Source organism: Durio zibethinus, chromosome 20 (genome assembly GCF_047325235.1).
Source record: "Durio zibethinus cultivar Kanyao isolate XHJ-2024 chromosome 20, ASM4732523v1, whole genome shotgun sequence".
Taxonomy (NCBI): domain Eukaryota; kingdom Viridiplantae; phylum Streptophyta; class Magnoliopsida; order Malvales; family Malvaceae; genus Durio; species Durio zibethinus.
The window spans coordinates 9,599,813-9,614,774 of record NC_143181.1 but is presented as its reverse complement, the minus strand read 5'-3'; the positions used below and the strand labels follow the sequence as shown (position 1 = coordinate 9,614,774).

The 14,962-nt window shown below is 29.5% G+C and overlaps 1 protein-coding gene across 1 annotated transcript; it reads right to left on the bottom strand.

Annotated features, from left to right (window-relative positions):
* Positions 1–584: 584 nt before the first annotated feature.
* On the bottom strand, positions 585–3,527 carry LOC111315038 (MATE efflux family protein). Its single transcript, XM_022916659.2, has 3 exons — positions 2,863–3,527; positions 1,904–2,776; positions 585–1,377 (listed from the first exon to the last, which is right to left on the bottom strand). Exons 1-3 carry the CDS (start codon positions 2,914–2,916, stop codon positions 799–801), a joined length of 1,506 nt encoding a protein of 501 aa, XP_022772394.2. The 5' UTR covers positions 2,917–3,527; the 3' UTR covers positions 585–798.
* Between the last annotated feature and the right edge of the window lie 11,435 nt (positions 3,528–14,962).

The following is a 14,962-nucleotide window of genomic DNA, read 5'->3' as shown; positions in this document are numbered from 1 at the left end:
GGTCCCTCTGAACAGTTCCGCACTAAACATGAATTTAATAAAATAAAAAGAAAATAAAAAATTACAATTAAACGTATAACTTAAAATCAATTACAATAATCGTAAAGAGAAATCAAATATTTAATAAATACAGGATAATATAATTTTAACAACACATCTTGTGTAAATGAAAATAAAAATTTATTACATAATAAATTTTAAAAAATAATAAAAAAAAATACCAAAACAGAATTTAAACTCTAATTCTATATTAACATTAAAGAAAAATCAGTCGATAATAAAAAAAATTCAACTTAATTAAAAGAACACAAAAATCACGTATTTGACGGATGTAGATAACGTCAGCTTAACAAGAAGCGTCAGAAAAGAAAACCAAATGGCCAAGGCAAAGGTACATCAAAGGTGCGGCACAAGAAAGATGTTGCTTTCGTACATTGACACATCGTACCATAATCTACAAACATGCAGCTATTGCCACATCAACTACTACTATATTAGGTGCTTCTCCAGTCTCTCCAAGACAAATACCAGAATAAAAACAAAACAAAGCAACTTTAAAGGTGGGAGCAAAAAGTAGGCCATCCTTCAGAAAAGATATCTAACATTTTTGTATGGGGAAAGTGATTACTTCTGGCAACGAAACAGCCCTATTCTTGACAACCCCAAGAATAGGTTCTCAAATGACTACGGCCCGAAAACCAAACAACATCAAACGCAAAAGCCAGTATCCCATAATGCTAAGCACCATCCCATGCACATATCCCATAACCAACCCCCCACCCCTCCTGTCCTTTCTCTTTACAAAACGTCATGTATTTTATCATTTCCGTTTGTCAAAAACCCTTTACTCTCTTCATCTTTTTCATACCCATTCTCTCCATGTCCATTAATGCATGAGCTCATTTCCATGCTGGTGAGCCTTTTAGCTTTCAATGCCTCAGATTCCCAATCTGTATAGAGCAACACAACACACAGAATGGACACGGCACAAGCTACTTGGGCAGACAATAGTCCAAACCAGAGCCCAGGGAACCCCACATTCAGCACAAAGGCTAGGCCCACTGCCACTGGGGTGCCCACAAAGTAAAATGACCCCAGGTTTATGCGGGCACCGACAGCGGGTCGTGCCGTGCCACGTAGGATGCCACAACCAGTTGTTTGTGGGCAGTTACCTAGCTCACACAGCCCTATTATTGGCAGGACTGTGGCAACCAATGGTTTGACCAGATCATCCTTGGTGAACAAACCAGCCCATCTTTCCCTAAGGATCACCGTCCAAGCCACATTGATTATGCCAATCACAAAGGCGCAACCCAATGCCACCATGGCTGCTAGCTTGGCTTTGTATGGCTTCCCAGCTCCGAGCTCATTCCCTACCTGCATTTTTTTTTTTTGCACAAAAGATGCGTAAGGGACATTTGCAAAGGAAAAAAAATGATAAAAAAAAGGCCATTTGTTTCACCTCATGTTGGTTATATTGTTTCGTCACACACCCATTAAATCTGGGCTTCAATCACAAAGTAAACTACTTCTTGCTTGTCTTTTACTAATTCTCTCCAATCACATTAAATGTATGAGTATGACCTACATAATAAGTCCTTTAAAGGGTCATGCAATCACCAATAGATCAAATAGGTATTGAATAATCATTTTTCCCATTCTGTTTATAACCATTTTACACTTTTCCAATGATTTTGTAACCTCATCATCTCTTTTCCTCGCTGAGAGATTGGAGATTTAAGCTTCAAGTTTAGGCATTAAAACATAACCATAGTTCAATCAGACAACTCAACTAACTAGAAAGAGTCAAAAATATAAATGCTTTGACATTCCATTACTTTTTTTTTTTGTTAAAAGATGAAATGCAATATTAGAGTAATGGCACAGTGGGAGTGGAACTCACACGGGCAGAGACACAGCCAGCAAGAGCCATGGGAACAGTGTACATCATGCTGGTCGTCTGAATCAGGATCCCTGTGGCAGCCACGGCCAGTGTGGGATTCGGTAGGTAACCAGCCATCACAGTCACTATCTCATACCACCACCATTCCAAGCAAATTCCAAGACAACTGGGCACTGCCAATCTCAAGAGAGGGACGACCCCACCACACACTCCTCCAACCCCAGTCGTCCATCTCATCTCCCATCGTCCACTCACCCACACATATCCCACCAACAGCACCACCATATTCATGTTTGTAACGACAGATGCAATTGCTACACCCGGTACTCCCAGCCCCATCACCATAACCAACACATAATTAAGTGGCACGTGGAATATCACAGCCACCAAAGAACACCACATCATGGGCTTTGTCACCCGTTGTGACCTTAAAAAAACCCTCAATGGCTGTAACAAAGTGTTTGTTAGAAGATCCGGTACAGAATACAAACAGTAAGTTGCTGCCATTGCTGTGATATCTTTGTCTTGTCCCATGAACACCATGATGCTCTCAAGATTCAACCATAACAAGCTGATTGGTATGATTGCAAGAAATAAGATGATAATCATGCGTTGGAGAGAGAGGGAAAGTAACTCCCAGTTCTTGCTTCCATAAGCTTGGCTACACACTGCTTCAAGCCCCGAGGCAAGACCTACAAGCACAGAGTAGCCAGTGATGTTAGTGAACCCTATGGAAAGAGCACCACCAGCAAGCTCAAGGCTGCCAAGTCTTCCTAAAAACAGCACTGAAACCACTGCTCTAACAAAGACTAGCCAATTCATGGCTGTTATAGGTAAAGCCATGGCCCATAGCTCTTTCATCTCTTCAAGAACCTGCAATATATATTTATCAAATGTCAATATGATCAAAGAAACCAATAAATGAGAGATAAAACTATAAGCCCATTCTAAGGGCTTACATGGGAAGCAGAGGGGAATTTGTGGGAAGAGAAATCTGTGTCCTTTTCTGCCATGAGTGTCACCAAAGAAAAAGGTTTGCAACAAAAAGATTTCTAAAATGGCATGTAATCTCCAAGAAAGTGATCTAATCAAACAGTAAAAATCAAAACTAGCCCGAGTTCCTTTTTTTCATTCAATTGCTGAGACTAGAACAGAATGGCCTAGATACCCAACAACTTATGTGATCAAGAACTCTGACAAAAAGAAAGAAATCAAAGAAAAAACTGAGAAAAACAAACTCCTATTTAGCTGTCTTTGCTCTATAACTCTCAACACTGAAAGAAGGGAAATGGGGAACAAGAAGCACGGTGTTGAAAAAGGAGAGGAGGCACTAAATAGAAGAAGGGTGGTGACAGAAGATGAGGGTGCAATTTTTAATAGTCAAAAGCAGGAAAAAGAAAAGAAAAGCAGTCGTTTTTGTTGCTTTATTGTAGCTTAGGCTTGCTATAAAAAATATATGCAGAAGTATATATGCTACTGATGTAAGTGATGGAGATTTTACAGCCGGAAAAGAAAGGGAAATGGGAAAAGTAAGAGATTTTGCTGATGGCGGCGAGACATAGATAGAGAGAGGAAAGGAAAAGGTTGATTCAGAGTGAGAAAAGAGAAAGCGACAGAGAAAGGCAAAGAGGAAGCAGAGGGGGTCCTCTTCTTAAGCTTGTCATTATTCATTACTAGTGAGTCAACCCGGCTTCGTCCGGTATGTTAAATTAAGTTTTAATATTTCATCTATTTAAAATAATTTATTATAAATTTAATAATAGAAAATTAATATAAAATGTTTGATGTCTATTTAAAAGATCAACAATCAAAAGGACAGAGGAAATGCCTTAAAACAAAAAATACGGAAATCTCTTATATCAGTGATGCGAAATATATTTCCTTCAAGGAAGGGTTCTTCTGTATTTTATCACTATAGTTAATTTTTTTTAATATGATTATATCTTAAAATATGGTAAGGAGAGATGTTTTTATTTATTGTGTAAATACCATATTTTATATGGGGTATAATCAAATTTTAAATTCGAGTTTCTTTGAAATTATCTGGTTTTGAAAGTATTCATGTTTAAATTTTTTAAGCTTTCAGTCCAATAATTGTTAAATGGAAGCAAGTTTTAGTTAGATTAATATTTTATTATTATTATTATTATTATTATTGTTGTTGTTATTGTTATTATTTTTTTAATTTTATTTTTAATTTTTTTGTTATTTCTTTCTTTTATTCGCGTGTTGTTGTTTTTTAACAATAAAATTAAAAAAAAATGTGAATCAACAAAATTTTTTAGATTTTTGTACGTGAATTGGATAAAAGTTTTAGAATTTATTTGCATATAATTTAGAAAACCACAATCAAATGGAAAACATTGAACCCAAATTGAATAAACATCAAATCTCGTTATTCAAGCCTTAATTGAATCTATAAACCCTAAAAAATTTGTTAAAAAGACCATAAATCAAGCGTAAATACACAGTTTCGAGGGGGGGGATCTCAATTTTTTTTTAATTCAATGATTTCTAAAAAACGGAAAGGAGTTTGGTAGGTTTTTTGGTTTTTAGGAATCTTGGGAGAGTTTTTTGGGTAGGTTTTAGGGTTTTTCTTTTATTTTGAAGTTTTTGAGAATTCGGGGAAATTGGGATTCCTGGGCTTATCAAAACTTTATGGAAATTAGGGTTTTGATTTCAATTTGGATTTGGAAATTCTTGGATTTAGGGTTTGGATTTTTGGGTTAAGCATGGGATTTTCTCCTTGGGTTTTGATTTTCAGATTTGGTTGTAAAATTGTTTTGATTTTGGGTTAGTTTTTCTAGAGTTGATTTGAAAATATGAGTTTTCCTGGGTTGTTGTATGACTTTAGGTTAAAATTTTGAACTTCTCACTTAGACTTTGAAGTTTCCAGTGAAGAAGCTTCACGATGGTCAAGGGATTTTGGGCAACGGTTTTTGGGTTTTTGGGGTTTGGGTTGGATGTCTGGTGGCCATTAGAAATTGTCGACTTTGGTTTTTGGGATTGTGGCTAGAAATTGGAATCCTTTGGTTTTTTTTATTGAAGTTAAAGAGAAGGCAGAGAGAAATTAAGGTAGAAAGAAAAAGAACAAAGAGCTTCCAAAGGAAAAACATATTTTTTGTTTTTATACACAATCAAAATGACATCGTTCTGCAAAGGGATAGGATCCGTGTGAACCTAACTCTAACTCACGTGTGACCCAGCTTCAACCCGACCCGTTTTGTAGGTTTTTCTTTTTCTTTTTGGTTATTTTTTGTTTTATTTTTTTATGTCATATTTCTTTCTTGTATTTATATTTTAATGCATATTTAATTGCATGATATTTTACATTTTTGAATGATTATTATTATGGCATGATATATTACATTTTATTGTATGATAAATTTTGCATTATAATTTTCATTCATTTTATTTGAGTGTTTTATTTTTTTTTTAAAAAGAGTTTTTTAAAAAATTAAAAATACTTTTTAATCATAACAAACTATTGGAAGATTTTTCATGAATTTAAACATTTATGAATTTTATCAAACTATTGAAGAATTTCATAAAATGATTTTTTAAAAAATTATTATTAATAAAATATTTTATTTTGATCATACCAAATTGTTAGAGGATTTGCAACTTAAATTAACTCTTACAAAACTATTGGACGATTTAATTCATTTCCTAAAAAATAAATTTACAAAAAAATCTCACCAAATTATTAAAAGATCTGCATTAAAATTAAAACCTACCAAATTATTGGAAGATTTTACTAATTATTTTCTTAAATAAAATATATGAATGAATACAATGATGATGCCTTTTTAGAGTGGGACACTAATATGTATAAATACTCATGAAGTGACAGAATTATTTTAAATTGTTATCAAACTATTGGAGTAATTTTAAAATCAATTTTTAATATTAAATATTTTTGATAAATCATAAATATGGTTAAAGCTTGGATAATTTGAAATTAAATTAGTACCATCCTTTGGATAGATGTTGTGAGGGTGTTATATCATTCCTCACGTGTAAATGTACTCTCGGGCCTTAAATCTAGTTTCGTAGATCAAAATCTACTATTTAAAGATACTTAAATTAATCTTGAGACTCGTCTTTAAATGGGACAGATTTTGTCAAATGGCTAATCGCATATAAACAAAAATATTGGTGGTGACTCCTTTAATTCATGTCTAGCGATAGGTTCACGGATCTATATGTTATGATATATTGAGCAGCATAAACCTTACCTACTTGACAATCTGTCTCCTAACATGTTTATGGTAGTTTTGATTGTGGAACAACTCATCTGCTGATACTTGAAACTATTCAAAAACACACATCATAAAATTTTAGCAAGAAAATTACAAAACAAACTATGGGAATATGACTATATGAGAAACTACAGCACTCTGATTGCAATATCAAATTTGAGGAAACACAATTCATGGCTAATTCCCATGATTCCTATAATACAATATACACAACATAGATTAATAGGGTTGGGTTAGTATCCTATGTTCTCAATGAAGAAAGCCATTCAGGTAGCAAAAAAAAAAAAAAAAAAAGTCAACATTAGACATGTAAAAACCTTGATAATTTCTTTCTCACACATCCAAATGCCTTGAAAGATGATGGTTTTTTAACTTTGAAGTCATTGATAGAGCTTTATGAGTTTTCTTGACTCAAAATAGTGCTATGAATAGAACATTAAGTGGCATCACCTTTTAGCATGAATTCGAAGAAGCTAAGCAGTACTAATGCATTCTCTGATCTTGAGAACTGCCATTAATAGATATGTTGAACAAAAATTGGATTATGTTTTCTCTCATTATCATTTAACAATACCTTATATTCTCATAGCATAGAGAGATGAGCACATCAATAGCAAGGTGTTGTTCCTCCTTATTATCAGCTTCCAAGAGTATGGCTACTAAAGTACATAAATTGGCTTCTGTAACTTCAATTCTAACCTCATCAGTATTGCATATATTGTTTACAATCTCAACATAATTGCCTGCAACATTTGAATCCTCAAAACAAGAAACAAGCTTAGGGATGTAACCGAAATATGGAATATGGTAACCAACATCACTGCAATTAGACAAATTACATAGGATTTTCAATGCAAGCATGTAAAATTCTGTGACTGTAGTATCAATGACCTTCTTTCTAAATCCACATTCTTTCTTGCTAATCATGATAGTTTTCCTAGAACAATAAATTGTCTATGCTTAGCTCTCATCTAAAACCTTATTATAATAGTAACATTCGGAAACCCAAAACATTTATATAAACATAAACATTCTTTTATTCTTCAAAACTAATAACAAAACCCTAAAAATCTTTCCAATCTCTCTTAATAAATTTCTCATATATCTTTTTTATCAATACATTAATCAATAGAGAAATTACTATAAAATAATAAAAACAAAGCCATACACTAACCTTAAACTTTAATATCTAGAAAGTTTGACAAAACCCTGAGACAGACAAAGAGGGAAAAAATCAATAAAAAAACAAATTAACAATTTTATACAAACAAAATGTAGAACAAAAAACTACTAAAGAAGAAAAAAATTATGCAATAGGAAAACTTTAATAACAAAGCATTGGTAGTAAGGATCTCGTAAGCCAAATTTCTATCTAAAAGAAAACTTTAATGGTAGAGAAAATTTTTTTTGTAATTTCTTTAATAATAAAGGATGAATAGTAAAAGAGCTGTAAGACAAATTTATACCTTAAACTTCTATAGAGGGTGAACAGTAAAGGAGCTGTAAGATAAATTTGTATCTTAAATTTCTATATTAAGAATCACAAAACCTAAACCACATTCAATATAAGAATGTACAATAGGAAAACCAACTCAACAAAACCCAAAACAAAAATAAACACATTCAATTAAAGAAGAAAAAAAGAACAATAGATTTTACCAAAAAATATGGAAGAAAAATCTGAAACACCAATGAAAACCCAAAAACAAAAAAGCAACCCAATTTTCATCAAAGATCTAAGCATGCAAACAAAAATAATAAAAAAAAACACATTAAAAACAAAATGCAACTTAGCAAAAACACCTAAAGAAAATAAAAATAATATTCAAGCTCAATTAAACAACTAAAAAAGAAGGATAAATTCTAGCAGAAAAATAGAGAAAAAAATTAAAGAGAAACAAAAAAAAAATCACACACCACACTTTCTTAAAAGCTTTCGAACAATATTAAAAACCCATAGAAAAAAGCTTCCAAATTAAACTTTAGGCAATGACCCCTTCAAGTAAAAAACAACTATAACAGAAAAAGCAACACAAAAAACACTTGTAAGAAGAAAAAAAAATAGCTATAAAAAGCATAAAAAACTTATGCTTAACCTTACCAAAACTACAAACCCCTATACACTTTTCTCCTCTCCTTAAAATGACATAGCACCAACAAAAAAAAAAAAAAACCATGTGTCCTCCTAAGAAACCTTATATGACTTTTTTTATACAAGGGTGTATAGGTTGTTGATGCTGCAATCAAAATGAAAGTTTTGGCGGAAGAGGAAATTGGAATGTGGGTTTAGTTGGAGTTCCTAAATGGTTTTTTATATTTTCAAGTAGGGAATACCATTGTTTTCATGTTTCATATTTTTTTTTGTTTGGTTGAAGTCATCTTTTACTAATTACCTTTACCATTGATTCGTGATAATTTTAAACTATATACTATAATAAGATACAAAAATTATATGAAAAAAAACAAGAGTATTACAATTTAAAATTTTATAAAAATTATATAAAAAATTGAAAACATAAAAAATGTGCTTCATGTAAAATGTATCGACACGAATTATTATCCAACAATTTTTATGTTTTATAAGTATTTGATATGAAATAAGCACAACATGAATACATAAATTGTCAAGTCTAAATTTCTTTTTAATTAACTTTTAAAAATGTTTAATTCCTTTTTATTCATACTATTATATTTCTAACCATGCACTTTTGGCCTTTTAGGTGTTAGAATTTTCTAGTAAATGGATTGCTATTAATTGATAATTTTATAATTTAATAAAATAGGCTAATAAATTTATTTTTAATATGAGATACGAATGAGAGCTCGAACAATGAAATAATGATAACTTATGTGTGAGTTTTGCACATATTATTGAGTTAGTGTGGTTTGGTGTTTATGTAGGGCTTTAACTTAGTAAGCCTTTGATGAGAGACTTTTACGGTTTCAAAAAAAATATATAGCTAAGGTATTCTCTTCACTTCTAATTAATAGTATCTACCCATTGAGACCCACCAATAAGAGAAAAACAAAGAAGAAAATCTATTCTCTTTAAGATTGGTGTTGGTTTCATTTATCAACTATAATTGCCCAAATAGGTATGCAAATTTGATTGAATATGGTATTCTAATATTCATATATGGATCTTAGATTTAATGCTTACATGTGGTATAGAATCTCTTTATATGAGATTAGGACCCAAAATATTATTTTCAAATTTATTTTGAATAAAAACATTGATTTTGGATGAAATTTTGTGTTACTGAAATCCCAATTTTCAATTATCATTCCTAGAAATTAACTTAGGGCTTGTGCTTTTCTTGAAATAGGGATTAAAACCATACCAAAAATTTATGGTAACTCAATTTTTAGAGAGTGAAATCAAGGTTTAAAGTTTTTTATTGAAGATTTGACTAAATTTAATATTTCATTAAAATCTTAATATTTTATTTGTTTTAATCCAAATTAATTCTTAAATATTATTACCTATGTGTTTTAAAGTTGAAACATGTATTTGATTACATGAAATTTGGGTCTTAATTGACCAACTGTGATGAAAACCTTGAACAAGAAGAACATGAGATGTAACCCAAATTGTTTTGATTTAATTAAGCTTTATTCATGTTATGTTGATATGATTTAAAGCATGGTTTTTGTAAATCTATGTGTTAATTAAAGTTTAAAGGATTCAATTGCATTAAAAATCAACTAAAATAATGAAAATTGAATAAATGTTAAATCATGTAATATATGGGTTATATAATCCGATTTGTTTTTTATGTCAATTGATTTAATTTTTATTGCTTTTAATGTGCTTTTTCACATGGGTTTGATAAAATAATGATTTGATTGAGTTTTATAAACTTCAATTTTATCAAAATTCCAAAAAGAAATATCAAAATTGGCTTAAAAATCGAAATATACCCAATCCATGTCAAATTTGACCCATTTGAGTTAGGTCAACTTGGCTAGAGGAAAAAGATGAACAATGACGAGTTAGAACAGTGTTGATCGAGTTAATGAATAGTATTAAAATCGAGAAATTGACTCATTTGGACTTATTTCATATCTATTTTTTATGCCATTTGTTCTATTAGTTCTTAAATTTTTTGCCACATTTATTTATTTTTATGTTTTTTCAAATGGCATAAAATATTTATTATATAATATTTATGCTTGATTAAATAATTATTATATTTTATGTGCATGAATTGTGTTATTTTATTTTATAACAAAAGATTCTAGCATTATGGAAGTTTATAGGCAATATGTACTCTTTCTATTTGTTATTTAAAATTTATGTACTCTCAAGTTAAATTTATGTGCATAAATATAATAAATAAAGTAAGGTTTATTTTACTAATTTTTAGATTATCATCTAAATGTAACATCCATTGTTTTGAAAGGCAACTTGGGTCTAAACTCTTTAAGGATTTGATATAGCTAGTATCAAATTGACAATTTTATAGGATAATTTCATATGATGAATATATAATATTTAATAATTATTCATTTGGAATAATTAGAGTATAATTATTACCTACACTAATTTATGTTTCCTGTGATTGTATTAGATTACGTAGCATCATTTATTTGTGAAATTTATATTGTAATAAATGAGACATAAAAATAAGTTATTGAATACTAAATATTAATTTATTCATAAAAAATTCAAGACACTTGGTTTGAATGCAAAAATTACTTGTTAATCTAGTGAGACACATTTAGGTTTAAGTATCATATAAGGAAAGATCATAACTATAATGATCCATCAAAATACCCACTAATTATTGGTGTCTCACAAAGAGTAGTCAACTCTTTAATGACCCAAAAAGATACATCATGGTCAAGTATCTCATGAGGAGTTGTCAAAATGCATACATTTGGTTAAATATGCAAAACTATAATTATGGGTAATCTAAATTTCTTAGTGTGAGAATATACTATGGGTTACTGTTGGTGATTAGTTGCCAAAGTGGCTCATTCATTGAGTATTGTAAGATTTTCTTATGCATTGAAATGAGAATATTTTCAAATTACCTTATACAATCGTCTACTAGAAAGGGGTTATTGTGTTTGATAATTTGAGTGGACATGTAGCATCATGGTTAAGGATACACTAGCTTAAAAGATCTATCTACCCAAATAGGATAGGCTTTTTGAAACTACGATATTCTTATACTGGTTTCATATAAAAAATGCCTACTAACATGTCACATTCTCTAACCAAGGAGAATTTGTAATGAATCACTTGGACTTTTCAATTTAATTACAAATAACACTTCATGAATTTGTGTTATTTGTATGAATTATTGCTCTTATGTTGAAAGTTGCATTTTTTTGTATTGAATATTATAGTTGATTTTCGATAATAAAAATTAAGGAGCTCTAATTAAAAGCATAAAAGATGATTTAAAACTTAATTAAGTAATGAGTGATTACTTGACATAATTATTGAGTTTTGAATGTTTTAATTGATTGTTATCTGATTGTTAAAAATGTCACATTTTGTGATTATAAAATATTATCTAGTCATATAAATCCAAGAAAATAATTGTCACATGTATAATCAATAAGTTTGTATATTGTTTTGTTGCAGTATATCATTGCTTGATAAACCAACTTTATAAATGATCATGCTTTTGCAAAATGTGTCATATGGAATTAAGTTTGGCATGTTTATAATGCTTTATTTTTATATATTACATAATTATGATATGAAATTTTAGTTATTAAGTTTAAAACCTAATAAAGTGCATAATGTGATACATATTTTAAAAACTCATTTTTATAGATATATGAAATAATTTATATCGGCTATAATGATTTCTAACACTACAAGAAAACTACCATATACTAATGTTAAAAAAAATTAGCAAAACCTAAAAATCTATCAATATAGCACAATAAACTTTATACCAACGGTCAAAATGTGTATTTCGATGAATTTTTAACCATAAAAAATACCTATATTGATGGTTTTTAATGTTTCAGAATAACTCACAGATATATATAGATTATTTAAGTCCATCAGTAATTATATATCCATTGGTATAGCATATGTTGTGTACTCCACCGTTATACCTTTTACTAGTGATTAACACTAGTTAGTATAGACTTGTATTTTTAACACCCATCAATATAGACTTGCATTTTTAATTTTTCTTACCTATACCAATGGTTAACACCCGTTAGTATAAACGTGTATGTTTTAATTTTTCTTACTTATATTGATACTGACGGTTAGCGTCCGTCAGTATAGACTTGTACATTTTAATTTTTCTTACCTATTTCGACAATTAACACCCATCAGTGTAGATTGTATGTTTTAATTTTTTATTATATTTTATTAAAGATCGGTGATTGTCAATATAGCCTGAAATATTCTAACGATCAAATGCGTCAATATAAATGTTAAGACATTGGTAAATTTTTTAAAAAAATTATATTTTCAATTATTAATATTAATTTATTTGTAATCATAATATGATATGTTTTCATGTAAATAAAATATACACTATAAAGTAAAAGATATTTAATAACATTAAAACTATAAGTAAATTGTTTATAATCTACAAACCTAGTATAAGTCAAGAACTAAAATCATTGTACTAAATCTGATAAAGTAAACACTGATAAAACAAACATCATTGAATGTCTATGATTGAATGTGTAGAAACATGGTGCTCAAAGCAAATAAATAACTTCCTATAGCAAATTATCTTGTCATAAATTTTTATAAAAAAAACATCTGCATAGCCTAAAAAAACACAATTAGATAATCCTTGTAAATTGTCTTATATATACAAAAGGTAACAAAAGTGAGGAATGATAAGTCATAAAAGAGCAACCGATTAACTATTGATAAGAAATAAAGACCTACATGATAAACAAAGTGTGCATGCCATGACTAATGGCCAACATTAGCCTAGAAGTGAGATGTAAAAGAAACAATTTAATTCTAAATTAGAAAAAGCAAGCAGGTAAAGGCGTACATGTTTATGCATAGGCAATCCAAAGTAAAGTTGATAGCTAACACTTTGTTTATTGGAGATGAGGCTCCAAAATTTCTTTTTGCCCCCATATAATTGGGCTTTAATAGCCACATAGTCTAGAAATTCGATACTATAGTTGACCATCAATGAAATTTATTTTGGTAAAAAAAGCATCCAAGTTAGAATACATCTAATTTAAGAATAGAAATGAGCTTAATCAAATTTCCAGTAGACATATTAAAAAAATCAAATTTTATATAAGCTACAAGAAATACTATTGCATTATTTCAATATGATAAATTGAAAAATTCCACTTCATTCTCAACGAATAATCATCCATTCATACACTAGCAGATATAATTTTACAAACTTTCATTTTATTAATGTAATCACCAGCAATATAATTAAAATAAATGTAGGCTTAAAAAAGACAATTGGTGCAAGATTCAATGAAAAATGATGTAACCTACTAGCATAAGAAATTGAAAAAACAATACAAAAAAAAAATAATGCATGGAAAAAGAATAAGTCCATACATTAGCAATACGTCATAGACACAAACTTAAAAACCAATACCATCATTTGATTAATCAAGCCAATTACAATAATCAAACTAGATGGTAGAAAAAGCTCCAAGCTTCAATAAAGTTAGTGCACAATATAAATGAATTTGGAAAACCTATAGTGATTATTTTTGTGTTTGATTAACCAATGAATGATCTTTTATGGGACCAGTTTATGAAAAAAAAATGCATGAATGAACCATAAATAACCAAATTTGTATGTGTAATCTTTTCATTCCTTTAGTTTAATTTAAATAATAACTTAATGAAACCAACCCAAGATTGTTTTAGTCAACAGAACTATAATTAAACAAATATTTTCAAGATAATATCCAAGTATACAACTATAAATCATGCTTACATCATAAGAAAACCTTCTCAAGAAAAGAAAAAAAAAAGCAAGAAAACCTCTTTAAGGGAAACAAAGCAAGCTTTAAATCATAGTGTGATTTAATGATTATGGCAAAGATGATAGGTAATGTTTCAAGCACACAATTACATGATTCAAAACTGAGATTTAAAACTAATTTTGACATTCTATCTAGGAAACAAGTATCATGCAAAGCATTTTCACATATATATCATGTGACAATGAGTTTACCATTTTCATTTTGATTAGGTTGATCATTTGAATTTGAAGATCGATAGTTTTCATGTATGATTTTTAGAGCACTAGTAGCATCAAGAACATAAAATAATTCAAAAGAAATTTGAATAAGGTTCAAGATTTATGAGCAAGATGACAATTCACATATGTATAAGCTAAGATAGATGTTATATATATCTCTCTATTCACCATGTGAGTAATAGTATTCAAATTCCATATTCTCATTAGAAAATTATCTTTGAAGTGCTGATAAGATGGTACTTAAAGTTTCTTTCAATTTTTTGATTTCAGCCTTCAACTCTTATACCTCTTTCTTATGCTGTACCAATTCAAAAAATGAAAGATCATTTAGTTTAGATGAAGTAGATATTATAGCCGTGCAACGAACACACCTTTTTCTCTTTGGCCTTTTAACTTTTGAATAAATATCATCTTTCCATAAACTCCCTTCAGAATTCTGAGCATTAGTTTCATTCAATCTTTCTTCATAAGTTCATAAAATTGTAAACAAACATTTTAGTATAAATAAACTAACATAAGTAAAAACAAGTAATAACTAAATTAAATATCACAATTTCAGCTGTTTGTTATTCACAACACTTCCATCTTTATATGTATGAAAAAAAATATACACC

Bases quoted from the DNA above. Each gene is read 5' to 3' on its own strand.
- LOC111315038 (XM_022916659.2), bottom strand. From the start codon at position 2,916: ATGGCAGAAAAGGACACAGATTTCTCTTCCCACAAATTCCCCTCTGCT. The intron at 2,777-2,862 runs GTAAGCCCTTAG...TATATATTGCAG, and splicing joins AATTCCCCTCTGCTTCCCAT to GTTCTTGAAGAGATGAAAGA. The intron at 1,378-1,903 runs GTGAGTTCCACT...AAAAAAATGCAG, and splicing joins CTGGCTGTGTCTCTGCCCGT to GTAGGGAATGAGCTCGGAGC.